This window comes from Lactuca sativa, chromosome 1 (assembly GCF_002870075.4).
Source record: "Lactuca sativa cultivar Salinas chromosome 1, Lsat_Salinas_v11, whole genome shotgun sequence".
NCBI classification, from domain to species: Eukaryota; Viridiplantae; Streptophyta; class Magnoliopsida; order Asterales; family Asteraceae; genus Lactuca; species Lactuca sativa.
The window spans coordinates 43,468,790-43,480,857 of record NC_056623.2 but is presented as its reverse complement, the minus strand read 5'-3'; the positions used below and the strand labels follow the sequence as shown (position 1 = coordinate 43,480,857).

The 12,068-nt window shown below is 30.9% G+C and overlaps 1 protein-coding gene across 1 annotated transcript; it reads left to right on the top strand.

The window, feature by feature from the left end:
- The first annotated feature begins 1,406 nt into the window (after positions 1 to 1,406).
- Positions 1,407 to 4,320, top strand: LOC111900071 (uncharacterized). The gene is made up of 9 exons (XM_023895955.3): positions 1,407 to 1,913; positions 2,248 to 2,490; positions 2,570 to 2,731; positions 2,872 to 2,981; positions 3,070 to 3,178; positions 3,249 to 3,520; positions 3,599 to 3,765; positions 3,848 to 3,978; positions 4,079 to 4,320. The coding sequence occupies exons 1-9, from the start codon at positions 1,485 to 1,487 to the stop codon at positions 4,184 to 4,186; spliced, it is 1,731 nt and encodes a 576-aa protein (XP_023751723.1). The 5' UTR covers positions 1,407 to 1,484; the 3' UTR covers positions 4,187 to 4,320.
- The last annotated feature ends 7,748 nt before the right edge of the window (positions 4,321 to 12,068 follow it).

Sequence of the window (12,068 nt, the reverse complement as noted above, 5' to 3'; positions counted from 1 at the left end):
TTATGGTAAGACCTTGTAAAGGTTGGGCCCAATTTGGAAAATTAGGCCATATGTTGGGCTTTGACTCATAGTTGACTTTGGGGCCTTTGGATTGGGCCTTGGGCTTGAATAAGCCAAGCTTGGGGTAATGTAGTAATTACCCAAAAAATATACTTATGGTTATGTATTGGGACCTAATTATTAATTAGGTGTTGTTTTGGTGTTGACAGTTCGGGAATCTGTCAGCCAGCAGCTGGGGTCGAGTCTGCGGGACTTCAGCAAGTGTGGGATTATTTCTTCGGGACTTCAGCAAAGTGAGGTGAGTTACCTTCCAGTAGCGGTGGGTCTACGACCACAGTGTCGGCCCACCAGTAGGAGTTGTATGTTAAATGATTGTCTTTGTGATATCATCTAGGTTTGCTACTACCTGATATGTTATATGCTAGCTTGATGTGTTATAGTAGTAGAGTTCGGTTGTTAGGACCGAAGGGTAGTCAGACACCCCAGATACGTCTGACAGTAGGTGATGTCATGATTATATGCTAGCATGATCTGATATATGTGTTAGGGGTAGTAGGAGGGGAACAGTCCCCAAGTTCGGTTGTTAGGACCGAAGGGTAGTCAGCACCCCAAATATGTCCGATAGTATGTTATGTTATGATATGTGATAGTAGTAGTGGTAGGGGGTGAAACAGTCCCCGATGTTCGGTTGTTAGGACCAAAGGGTGGTCGGCACCCCAAAATGGTCGTACCGGGTAGGTCGGCACCCCAGAAATGCCTGCCAAGTATGGTATGTTATATGATTGTATGGTATGTGGTATGATGGGGGAACTCACTAAGCTTCGTGCTTACGGTTTTCAGTTTTGGTTTTAGGTACTTTGTGTTTAAAGGAAAGGAGCCGGCTTGATCGTAGCGCATCACACTATGGTTTTCCGCACATGAGATCTTTGAGATTACACTCTGATATTGTTTTATGATAACACGTTTGATTATTTCTACTTTGGTTTTGACATGACATTATATTACAAGATGTTTTATTACACTGTTGGTTTTATAATAAAGTATTTAAAAATGAAATTTTTGGCCTGTATTTTTGAGATGTTACAGAGGTGGGACCCTATATTTATTAAATAATATATTATTTTTTTTGTTTTTAAATAAGACAAAGCCTCATAAATGGTCGTAGTCAAATGACGAAAATGCCCTCACTTAATGGACAAAATTTAACGGAGTTAATAATAAAGATCTTTTGTTAAAAGTCTTAAAACAACAAGGACCATCCGTGAGATTTTTTAAAATTAAGAACGAAACTTCAGATTTTGTAAAACCAAAAGGACCATTTATGAAGTTTTGTCGTTTTTTAAAATTAAGAACGAATTTGTAAAACCAAAAGGACCATTTATGAAGTTTTTGTCGTTTTTTTTTCTAGCGCCCCTATCCTTACCAAAAGTAACGCTCAGGGGTTAGTGCCGCCGTTTTTTTTTTCCGGTGGGTAACGGTGTGCAATGGCGGCGATTATGCCAAATTTCGGCCTCCGGCAGCTTCCCCTGCTTAACAAGTTCCGTTCAACTCTTCCTACGTCGCCTGCACCGTCTCTATACCTTTATCGTTCTTCCTCTTCCATGAGTTTGCCTGTTGCTGTTTCTTCTAATGTATCCTCTTCTTCAAATGAAGATTCGGAGGAACCCAAATTGAATACAGGCACATTATCCATCACCATTGAAGAACCAGATAACAGAAATAAGAACAAAAAAGCTAAGCCTTTTTTCCCCAAGCGAGGCGAGACCTTGGAACTTGTGTGCGAGTCTTTAGCTTTTAAAGGAAAAGGTCTATGTAAGGTGGAAGAAACTGGTTATATAGTCATGTGCGATCGCGCTCTTCCTGGTGAACGCTTTGTCGGTCGAGTTACACGCAAAAAGAACAATTACGCCGAGGTTCGTTAGCTTTCTCTTACTCTACATCCTTCAAACTAGCTATCATTAGGCTACTTCTGCATTTAGTTAGGGTTGGTGTAGTTCTTCGTTGCGTTATTGCATTAGCAGCAAATCAACCTTGCTAGGACGTTGTAGGTGAAACTGAATCATATTTCTGCAATGACAACATACTCACCCTTTAGAAACGATAGTTAGCGAGTTTTTCAGGTACCAGGTGTTTGACAAAATGCTACATAGAACTTTGACCTTACAAGCCTATAGATGTTTGGCTAGGCTTTTGTATAAACGTTTATGGCCATGGAAATGATGTTGTATGGCCTTGTTAGAATTGCAGGTGACTAAAGTGAAGACTCTAAGTCCTCATACAGATATGGTGGAAGCACCATGTGAATATGCTTTGCATTGTGGAGGTTGCAGGACACAAAACCTTCTATATGAGGCTCAGGTTAGAGCTAAGGAAGAACAAGTTCGAGACTTAGTAGTACATGTTGGAAAATTCTCTTATAAAGACCCAGATTTTAATAACATGATGAAGCCCATTGTTCCTTGTGATATGCAGTTCCACTACAGAAACAAGGTAAGTAAATCCCATCTTTTTTTATATAATCTGTTTTATGTCTTTCTTCTCTGCTTAAATTCTAATCTCTATCTATCAGATGGAATTTTCCTTTGGTCCCAAAAGATGGCTTCCCAAAGAGCAATTGCTTGAGAGAAGTGAAGATGCTAATGTCTATGCTTTAGGATTACATGCTCCTGGTTTCTTTGATAAAGTGTTAAATGTTGACAAGTGCTTTTTACAAAGTGAACCCGCAAATAAGGTAATTTACTTCAGATTCTGAAACCACTATCAATAACTCTTAGTGGATAGAATTAAAAAAAAAAAAAAAAATATCTTTGGCAATTATGAAAGATGAAGATGATAGCATGCTTCCTTTTAAGTTGCATTTCTGATGTATAGGTTCTTGCAGCCGTTCAAGATTGTTGGAGGAATCATGAACTTGGACTCTCACCATATGATTGCCACTCTCATGATGGATTTATGAAGCACCTCATGATAAGAAGTGGAAGGTACCACTTTTTTTTTCCTTCATATTCTTATAAAATTCTTACTTAATTAATACTAATATACATCAATTACAACTCCATAACTTTTCAGAGATGTTGACACTAAACTCCCTCAACTTATGGTTAATTTTGTGACATCTTCCTACAAACCAGAGCTTCTAAAGCCTCTTGTTGACAAACTATCAGTTTTCCCAGAAGTGGTATGCGAATTTATCGCTTACTATTTATTACTTTTTGTAAAGAAACTTATAATTTGTATATTTTTTTAAGGTAAGCATCATGAACAATGTAAACACAGCAGTTGGGAACACGTCAGTGGGAGAGCAAGAGTACACTCTATACGGGAAAGCTACTATCACTGAAATGTTAAGAGGATTATCATTTGAAATTTCAGCAAACTCTTTCTTCCAAACAAATGCACATCAGGCTGAAATTCTTTACAAGTTAGTAGAAGATTGTGCTGGTTTAAAAGGAGATGGTTCAGAAATAGTTCTAGATCTCTTTTGTGGGACCGGGACAATCGGGCTCACACTAGCCAAAAAGTATACTCACTTATCCTGCTATCTCATTATTAAATATTCCCTTTTTTTTTAATAAAAAGTTTGGATTTTTTATTTCAGGGTAAAGCATGTTTATGGTTATGAAGTAGTTGCTGAAGCTGTATCCGATGCTCGTAGGAATGCTAAGTTAAATGGTCTACACAATGCCACATTTATCCAAGGGGATCTTAATAAAGTTAGTGAAAGTTTTGGGAATGATTTCCCAAAACCAGATATTGTCATATCAGGTTTGTTTTCTACTACTACTACATTGTACTTTTGATATTTTTCTTATTAAGGCATTGATTATACTTTTGATGTTTTATGCAGATCCCAATAGGCCAGGGATGCATAATAACTTGATTAAATTCTTGTTAAAGCTCAAGGCACCGAAGATCGTGTATGTATCATGTAACCCTGCCACATGTGCACGTGATCTTGACTATCTTTGTCATGGTTCGGTGAGAGTACCCCCCACTTTTACGATAATAATAATAAACTTACTTGGCATGATTATGAATTATTTGGAGGGGTATAACCGTCTTTTCATTTGTTTAACAGGTGGAACAAAAATTGAACGGATGTTATACATTAAAAAGCATACAACCTGTCGACATGTTTCCTCACACTCCTCATATAGAATGTGTCTGTTTACTTGAGCTTCGTTGATTCATTCTGACCTCTTTCTCAATTATAATTTATAAACCTACTTCTGATATATGGTTTTCATCCACAAGTTTTGTTATGTTTTTAATTATACATTGTAATTTATAAACTAAAAAAATTAAAAGTATTTACATGCACCAGCTCGTAGTCGAATGGCTGGGAAAACTTAGAGCCTATTGAAACCTGAAAATCGGAATACTTGATGTTTGTGATTTTGATTATTAATTAGGTTCCTAATACTCAAATGATACCATGAATTTGTTCCTTACACACAAATAAAACCGGGTGAACTGAAAAACCGGGTTTTAAAACGTTACTAAAACCCTTTATTCACCACTTGTTCATGGAAAGGTAATCCATGATTTTATTTGTTTTTGTTTGCTTATATGAAACTGTATAAAAAAATTATGGTAAAAGAAGAATATAATTGTCGAGCAGCATTACAATATAAAACTTCTAACCAGATGTAGCAAACAAATTTAGTATCAAATAACCATGAAATGCATATCAATTTTACAATGGAAGATCAACCCTCGACATCAAAGAAAAAAAAATTCTAGATCGTAATCCTAAATTTAAATAGAATTTTTTTAAACCATATTAAAATTTAATAAAAAAATAATCAGTAAAATTAAGGAGATCCACACAAACATTAAAGAAATAATAATAATAACAACCGGACCAACAGTTTTAAGGTAGACATGGCCGATTCAATTGTGATCCAGCCGGCTTGACGGACTGGATCAACCTGAGTTTTAAAACATGGGTTTTAGAAGAGGTTAGTTGTTATTAAATAATAATCTTTAGATTTATTTTATGTTTTTACGTAGGTATCTCAATCTTTTTTTGTAATTGAATTTTATTATAGGTAGGTTCCTAATACTTAAATGATGCCATGAATTTTGTTACTTGTACACTAATAAAACCTTTGTGATTTTTTTTTCTTTACATATGCATGTATAATCAATGATTATGACAATAATCAAAATCTTTTTAAAATAAAACGATCTATTTATGAATAAGACATGGTTTATATTCTAATTAGAATCGTTGATTGTTTTAATCCAACGTTTAAAAATCATTCTTAGAAACAAATCCAAACATTAAAAATTAATAATTAGCTTATTATGTTTTGCCGAATAAACAAATATATATATATATATATATATATATATATATATATATATATATATATATATATATATATATATATATATATATATATATATATATATATATATATATAGAAAATGAATCATTAGGACAACACATATTTGAACCAATGAAAACATGACAACACATCACTTCTACAATAACTTCCACAATACATTACTTGTGAAGAAAGAAATGAACACGTGTCATTTGATTATTGGTTCCGGTAGATGTTGCCCTAGTTATTTGTTTTCCATAGAACTCATTCCTATATATATATATATATATATATATATATATATATATATATATATATATATATATATATATATACTTCTTTACTAACTTATAAAAGAAATCCTATTATTTCTATAAATAGATCCAATAAAATAATATTATTTTTTTAAGACATTCAACTCTTTAAGCGTAAAGTACAACTAATCATGAATAAAATAATATTAAATTTTAATCTGATTACTTTTGAAATCTTATCTCTTCCAAAAATTTGACCCGATCTCTTATCCAATTAAAATAAAACAAATAATCCATTATATAGGCCTTTTTATTTGTAATTTTTAAGCTTTATTTATTATTTATGCCCTCTAATCGAAATTGACCAGTCAGTTGTAAAATCAAATACTTTGTTTAATATTAAGAAAAAATATCTATGTATCATTTATGACTAATAGAAAATTAGTATTCCATTTGTTATCTATGTTCCATGAAATATGGTTGTATTAATTTTATTATTTTTCGGTTTAAAACTTTAGATAGTAAAGTGGATAATCCCTTTTATTAACTTTATCAATACAAATAAAGGTATTCCGCTTAGACTTATCTGTATCAAGCAAACCGGGTTGTTAAGATTAATTTTGATTATCCCTTTTATTAACTTTATCAATACCAATAAAGGTATAAGCAAGTCACTTCGTATTGATGTGTCCTGATTTCTAAAATGAAGGACTATAAACACACACTACACACCAAAATATTTATTTTCTTTTGTATTGCGAGGGTTACATTTATTTGTTGCCGTAAAACCGATCGATAAAAATATGCATATGTTTTGTGTTACTTGAAATCTAACCTGTTTCCGTATAGAACTTACTGCCGAATGAGAAACTATTTTTCGCCGCCGCTTTGCGCGGGTCTACGACGTGTGTATATATATATATATATATATATATATATATATATATATATATATATATATATATATATATATATATATATTACCTTTGACACCGTATAAACATTTTCACAAAAAAACATAAATTATTTTAAATAAACAATCAGTAAAAATAACCTATACAAAACTCATTATTCAACCAACAAAAGTCATTTTAGAAAAAGTTGCAAAAAAATCAGGTTTTCTGGACTTTTCCAAAAAATTAGTTTTTTTTATATCCAAAATCTAAAAATAACTTTTACAATGTTTTTACCTATCTTTTATATTTTCTAAAAAATTTTTTGGCCTCTCAAATTAAATTAACCGCTTCAAATGACAATAAATCGATTAAATAAACAATTTCAAACACCCTCAAACTATAATACTACTCCGTTTATCTTATATGTTGATTTAAAATTTTAGTAATATATATAGTTTAGACGCACCGCCCAACCCCAACACATCTCCCACGAGAAACTCATTTGGAATTGGAACATATATCCTCCTAACAAGTAAACAGCTGTCTCTGCATTCGTTTTATTGTCCGGATAATAAAGAAAATTAAGGTCAATCTTGCATTCATGGACGACAGTACCACACACTGAATCATTGGTTTCCAAATCCTTTGAGTATAGCATCTGTACGTATGGGGCTCTCTGCTACTTCCAGAACTCTCCGTGTGGATGAAAACTTGTTGCGATGGTGACTGAATACTAATTATTCTGAAACAGGATAAGGCGGGTCGGGGTTTTCAACTTTCAATCCGGTCCCCTACAATGACGAGAGCTAGCAAACTCACAGGTATCGTAGATACATGGAACTGATAACTGTGAGCTGTTTCCTTATGGAAACTCTGTTGTAAATCCCTTTGTTCATTATTTTTGTCCTTCTCTTTCCTTGTTAGTGATATTGTAGACAAGGTGTTCGACGAAATGACTGTAGATATCTACATAGACGTTGGGGCCTTTTTAGTATGGCCCATGACGCGAGTGTGCTTGTTCAAGTCATAAAACACTTTCGAATTAAACCAATATGTTTAAGCCACGTGTAATGTTCCAAATCAATTTGCTTAGGTAAATTAAACCAATATATTTAAGCCACGTGTCTGGAACATATTCACAGATTCACTTTACGTGTGTCGCCGGATGATAATAAGTTAGTTAGTTAATAACCGTTGTTGTAACTTGTAAGATTCAAAAATTGTACCTTGGTGACGACCAGCTTCATTATTTTGTTCAATCCACACTTTTGTCCTTTGTGTATCAATTAATGTTGTTTTAATATATGTTTTGGATGTAATTATTTGGTTATTACAATTAAAATGATAAACAAATCAAATAAATACCGCTAGATAAAGTTCAAACTCTCGATTGATCATTCATCCAGATAAAAGCTTCAACTCTATCTAAAAACTATGTATGATGAAGAAAAGTTGAAATGAAAGCTTGGATGTATTGAAAGTTTTACCAACCTTGATCATAAAACCGAGTTGGGTAGTTGACGTAATTATTGATTGTTTCGTGTATAAATATACAAAAAGAATGGACATGTTTAAAAATTCTACTTTTTACAAATATAAAGTGCACATAAAAATATATGTCAGTCAAATTTGAAACTACATTCCGTAAAACAAATATTGCTACAAATACATTTATTCTACATTTAAATTGCTTGATAGTTTTAAGGATGCATATTCGAAAATGTGAATGAAAGTGGAGTACAAACAAAGTTTTATTTGTCCTTTATAAAAATTAATAAATGGAAAGAAAACAAAAAAGAGGGTTGACGATGAAGACTCAGAGAACAATCTTAGAAAATTTCAAATGGAAACCCATTCATTCATTGAGCTGTAGTCATGGGTTGCATGTGGGTTGGATATTTCAGAACCCCCAAAAATAACAAATTAATAATAAAAAAATGCCAAAATTTTGACTGTTTGTTTTAAATTACGAATTCTTTCACGTCATTACTATATGTTTAGCAAGTTACAGGAAACTAGAAACTGATACTTGATAGCTGGAAGAAAGATGCTAATTTAGTTTGAAATATGGACCAAATTTGCAGAAATTCTCATAATTGGAGGAAATGTGCAATAAAAGCTAAACATTAGGGGACCAACCATGAAAATTTATCTTATTAATTACTATTTCAATAATAAAGAAAAGAAAATATATAAATTTATTAAACCTAAAGAGCCAAAAGCTATTGGTTTGGGACCTTATCTCTTTGAAACCCTATCTTTCAACTTGATCAGTTTTTGTTTCCAACTATACTTTTGTTGTACTTCCCTCTCTCTCTGTGCGTGCGCCAATGCGTATGCTTACAAAAAAAACACACAATCTCTAAATATTATTAAAAGAGAACCTTTAATTCTAAACTGAAGAAATCAGGACCATTGATTGCATTTCAATCATATTTTTTCCACCTTTGGATTATTTGATGACATCATCTTTGTCAACCCATTTATTTTTGTCAATAGATTTTATAAAACGTATATTACGTTTTAAATTAGAATTCCATTAATGACACTTAAATCTCACCAAAAATAAAATGAATTAAATTAGGAATTCTATTAATGATAATTAAATATCACCAAAAATAAAATGAATTAAATTAGGAATTCTATTAATGACAATTAAATCTCACAAAAAGTAAATTACAAAAATACCCCGCCTCCCTCAATTCTTTACATAATATATCTAACTTAAGTTTTGTAGTGGAGAAGAAAATTGAGGAAAACAGATTGTTTTGATTTTTACTTAACGATTTAGATTTGTAGTTGAACGACTGAAATTATAAATACATCAGATAAATGTAAGAAAACAAGTAACTCAAATTCCACTTGACAACTTTTTAGTCATCTTATATATGCTTATTTCTTGATAACTAATATTTGTACTATTTATCGATATTTATGCTAAAGTTGTGACAACATTAAAATGATTGTTACTCAAGTTGCTTTATTTTTTTTTAGATTTCTTGTAGGTCGAAATTGGAGTTGACAAACAACAAAAATGGTCGAATTCATCTGGGTTCTTGTGAACGTAAGTAAAATATATTTTGATTTTTATGTTATGAGGGTGTCAAATTTTGTGGTAGAAAATTAATTGTCACAGTTGTGTTATTTAGAAATTTGAATCGGATCTTTCTATGAGATTCCCCATTTTTTTCATACTTTTGACGAATTGTTCAATAAGTTAAACAATCAAATTATAAATGATAGACTCATACACAATGTACGTCATATCCTTTGCTTTTGGTTGTTAAAATCACAAATTTGTTTGTTTGTTTGTTTGTTTGTTTTTTTTTTTTTTTGATGTGTTAGGATTTAAGACATTGATTTGGATACTTGGAAATTTTGTTTGGTCTACCTGTCAACTACCTGTTCGATGAAATGCTTAAGGGAACAATATTGGGATAAACTTGTGGCCCGGTTTAAATTACTTTAAAAATATATTGGTTTAAATTACTTAAAAAATATACTTGTCGATTTTTGTTGTCCTTCACGGTTTAAATTTGTATGTTTCTTCTTAAAGTTTCATGTTTCATCCATAATAGTTCTTTGTTTATGTTTTAGTTATAATGTCTTCTTTGACCCTTGATCACATTGGTTAGTTTCTCATACTAAGTTTTATTTGAAAATTATATTTAATTGCAAGTTATTACACTATCTAATACCCTAATAATCTCTAACATTTGTATAAGATGATGACAATTATTATTTTTTATTGCAGCTTCTCTTCATATTGATTATCGGATGTGGTTTGAGTTATGGAATGTTGCGACTGAGGGGATTCCACATTGTGGGGCGTTGGAATTCATTACAGAAGGAGGCATGATTTATATACTTTATTGGGTATTGATGGAAACGTTTAATTCTTGCTCATGTAAATCGATAAATATTTTACAATATGTTCTTTTAACCTTATATTAGGATCTTTTTTGGAAAAAAAATTGCTTTTAATATTAAACTTTGAAAAAAAGGTTCATATATAGCATCATACTCTTAAAAATGACTTTTTTTTGATTATTTTTGGTTGATATGGAAAGTTATATTTTTTGTATATTGAAGCTCATTTAAACGATTGTTTTCTGGAATAAAAATCATTAATAGCATTAAACTTTGCAAAAAAGTTCATTAATAGCATCGTAGTTTCAAAAAATGACTTTTCCATATCTAGAACAATTTTTTTTTCTACATTAGAGCTAATTAATAGGATTTTTTTGAAAACATTTTATTAATGGAAAGTACATTTTCATTTTCTTTTACGTAATAAACCATTTATGTAAGAAAAACATTTCAAATATGGACCATTTGTGTACTTTTGTTCACATGTGAACCATTTATGTAATATATAAATTTAATTGTTAATTAGTAGGTCATTAATATGACAATTTTCTAGGGAAAATTTGTTTTTAGTATTGAAATTTGCAAAAAAAAAAAAAAAAGTAGAATGATAACAATATATTAATTTATTTTGTGTGTGTGTGTGTGTGTATATATATATATATATATATATATATATATATATATATATATATATATATATATATATATATATATATATATATATATAACTTATGAGTTCAAATTGTATCCATCATTTATCTATCCTTTGAAAATCATCTTGATGATCAATCATATTTTCAAGATAAAGCTATTTTGGTCCCTACAAATGAAGAATTTGATGCTACCAATGACTACATTCTAGGATTGATGAAAGATGAAGGGAAAACATATGAGTTCAAATTCTTTATGTGATACAGAGTTACCAGGTTTTTTTTAGGAATCAATTTACTCTTCGGTTGTGTTGGACATCTAGAATTTTCAACCATAAACTTAGACTAAAAGTAGGTGTTCCTGTCATATTACTTTGTAATATCAACCAAACCAAAGGACTATGCAATTGTACTAGATTATAGATTGTTAGGCTTGGAAGAAACGTCATTGAAGCCTGAATCATATATGATAGATTCTTTATGGAGACTATTTATATACCTTGCATGAATTTAACTCCGTCCAATGAAAGAATCTTATTATGTTTTCAGCGGAGGCAATTCCCTATAGTAGTTTATTTTGTTATCACCACTAATAAAAATCAATGACAATAATTATCAAATGTTGGATTATACGTGCATAAGCTTGTCTTCACTCATTTTCAGTTATATATTTTTTGTTTCTCGCGTCACAAGTGAAAAGGGATTGAAGGTACTCATATATTACGAGGAAGGTTATCCAACTAATAAAACAAAAAGTTATGCTTACAAAGAGGTCCTTCAATTATTATAGATATTCAAGTGTTTCTTTGTTTTTTTTTCAAACATTTAAATGTTAGCAGTAATGCTAAATCTGTTTATGTTACTTTATTTTTTTATAGTGTCAACTTTTTTATACATTTACATTTACATTTTTATATGTTCCCCGCGTTATACGCGGGGTCATAATCTAGTATATATATATATATATATATATATATATATATATATATATATATATATATATATATATATATATATATATATATGCTAACACAAAGAAGGTACCTACCTCATTTTGTCAAAGGC

Bases quoted from the DNA above. Each gene is read 5' to 3' on its own strand.
- LOC111900071 (XM_023895955.3), top strand. From the start codon at position 1,485: ATGGCGGCGATTATGCCAAATTTCGGCCTCCGGCAGCTTCCCCTGCTT. The intron at 1,914-2,247 runs GTTCGTTAGCTT...TTAGAATTGCAG, and splicing joins AAAAGAACAATTACGCCGAG to GTGACTAAAGTGAAGACTCT. The intron at 2,491-2,569 runs GTAAGTAAATCC...TCTATCTATCAG, and splicing joins AGTTCCACTACAGAAACAAG to ATGGAATTTTCCTTTGGTCC.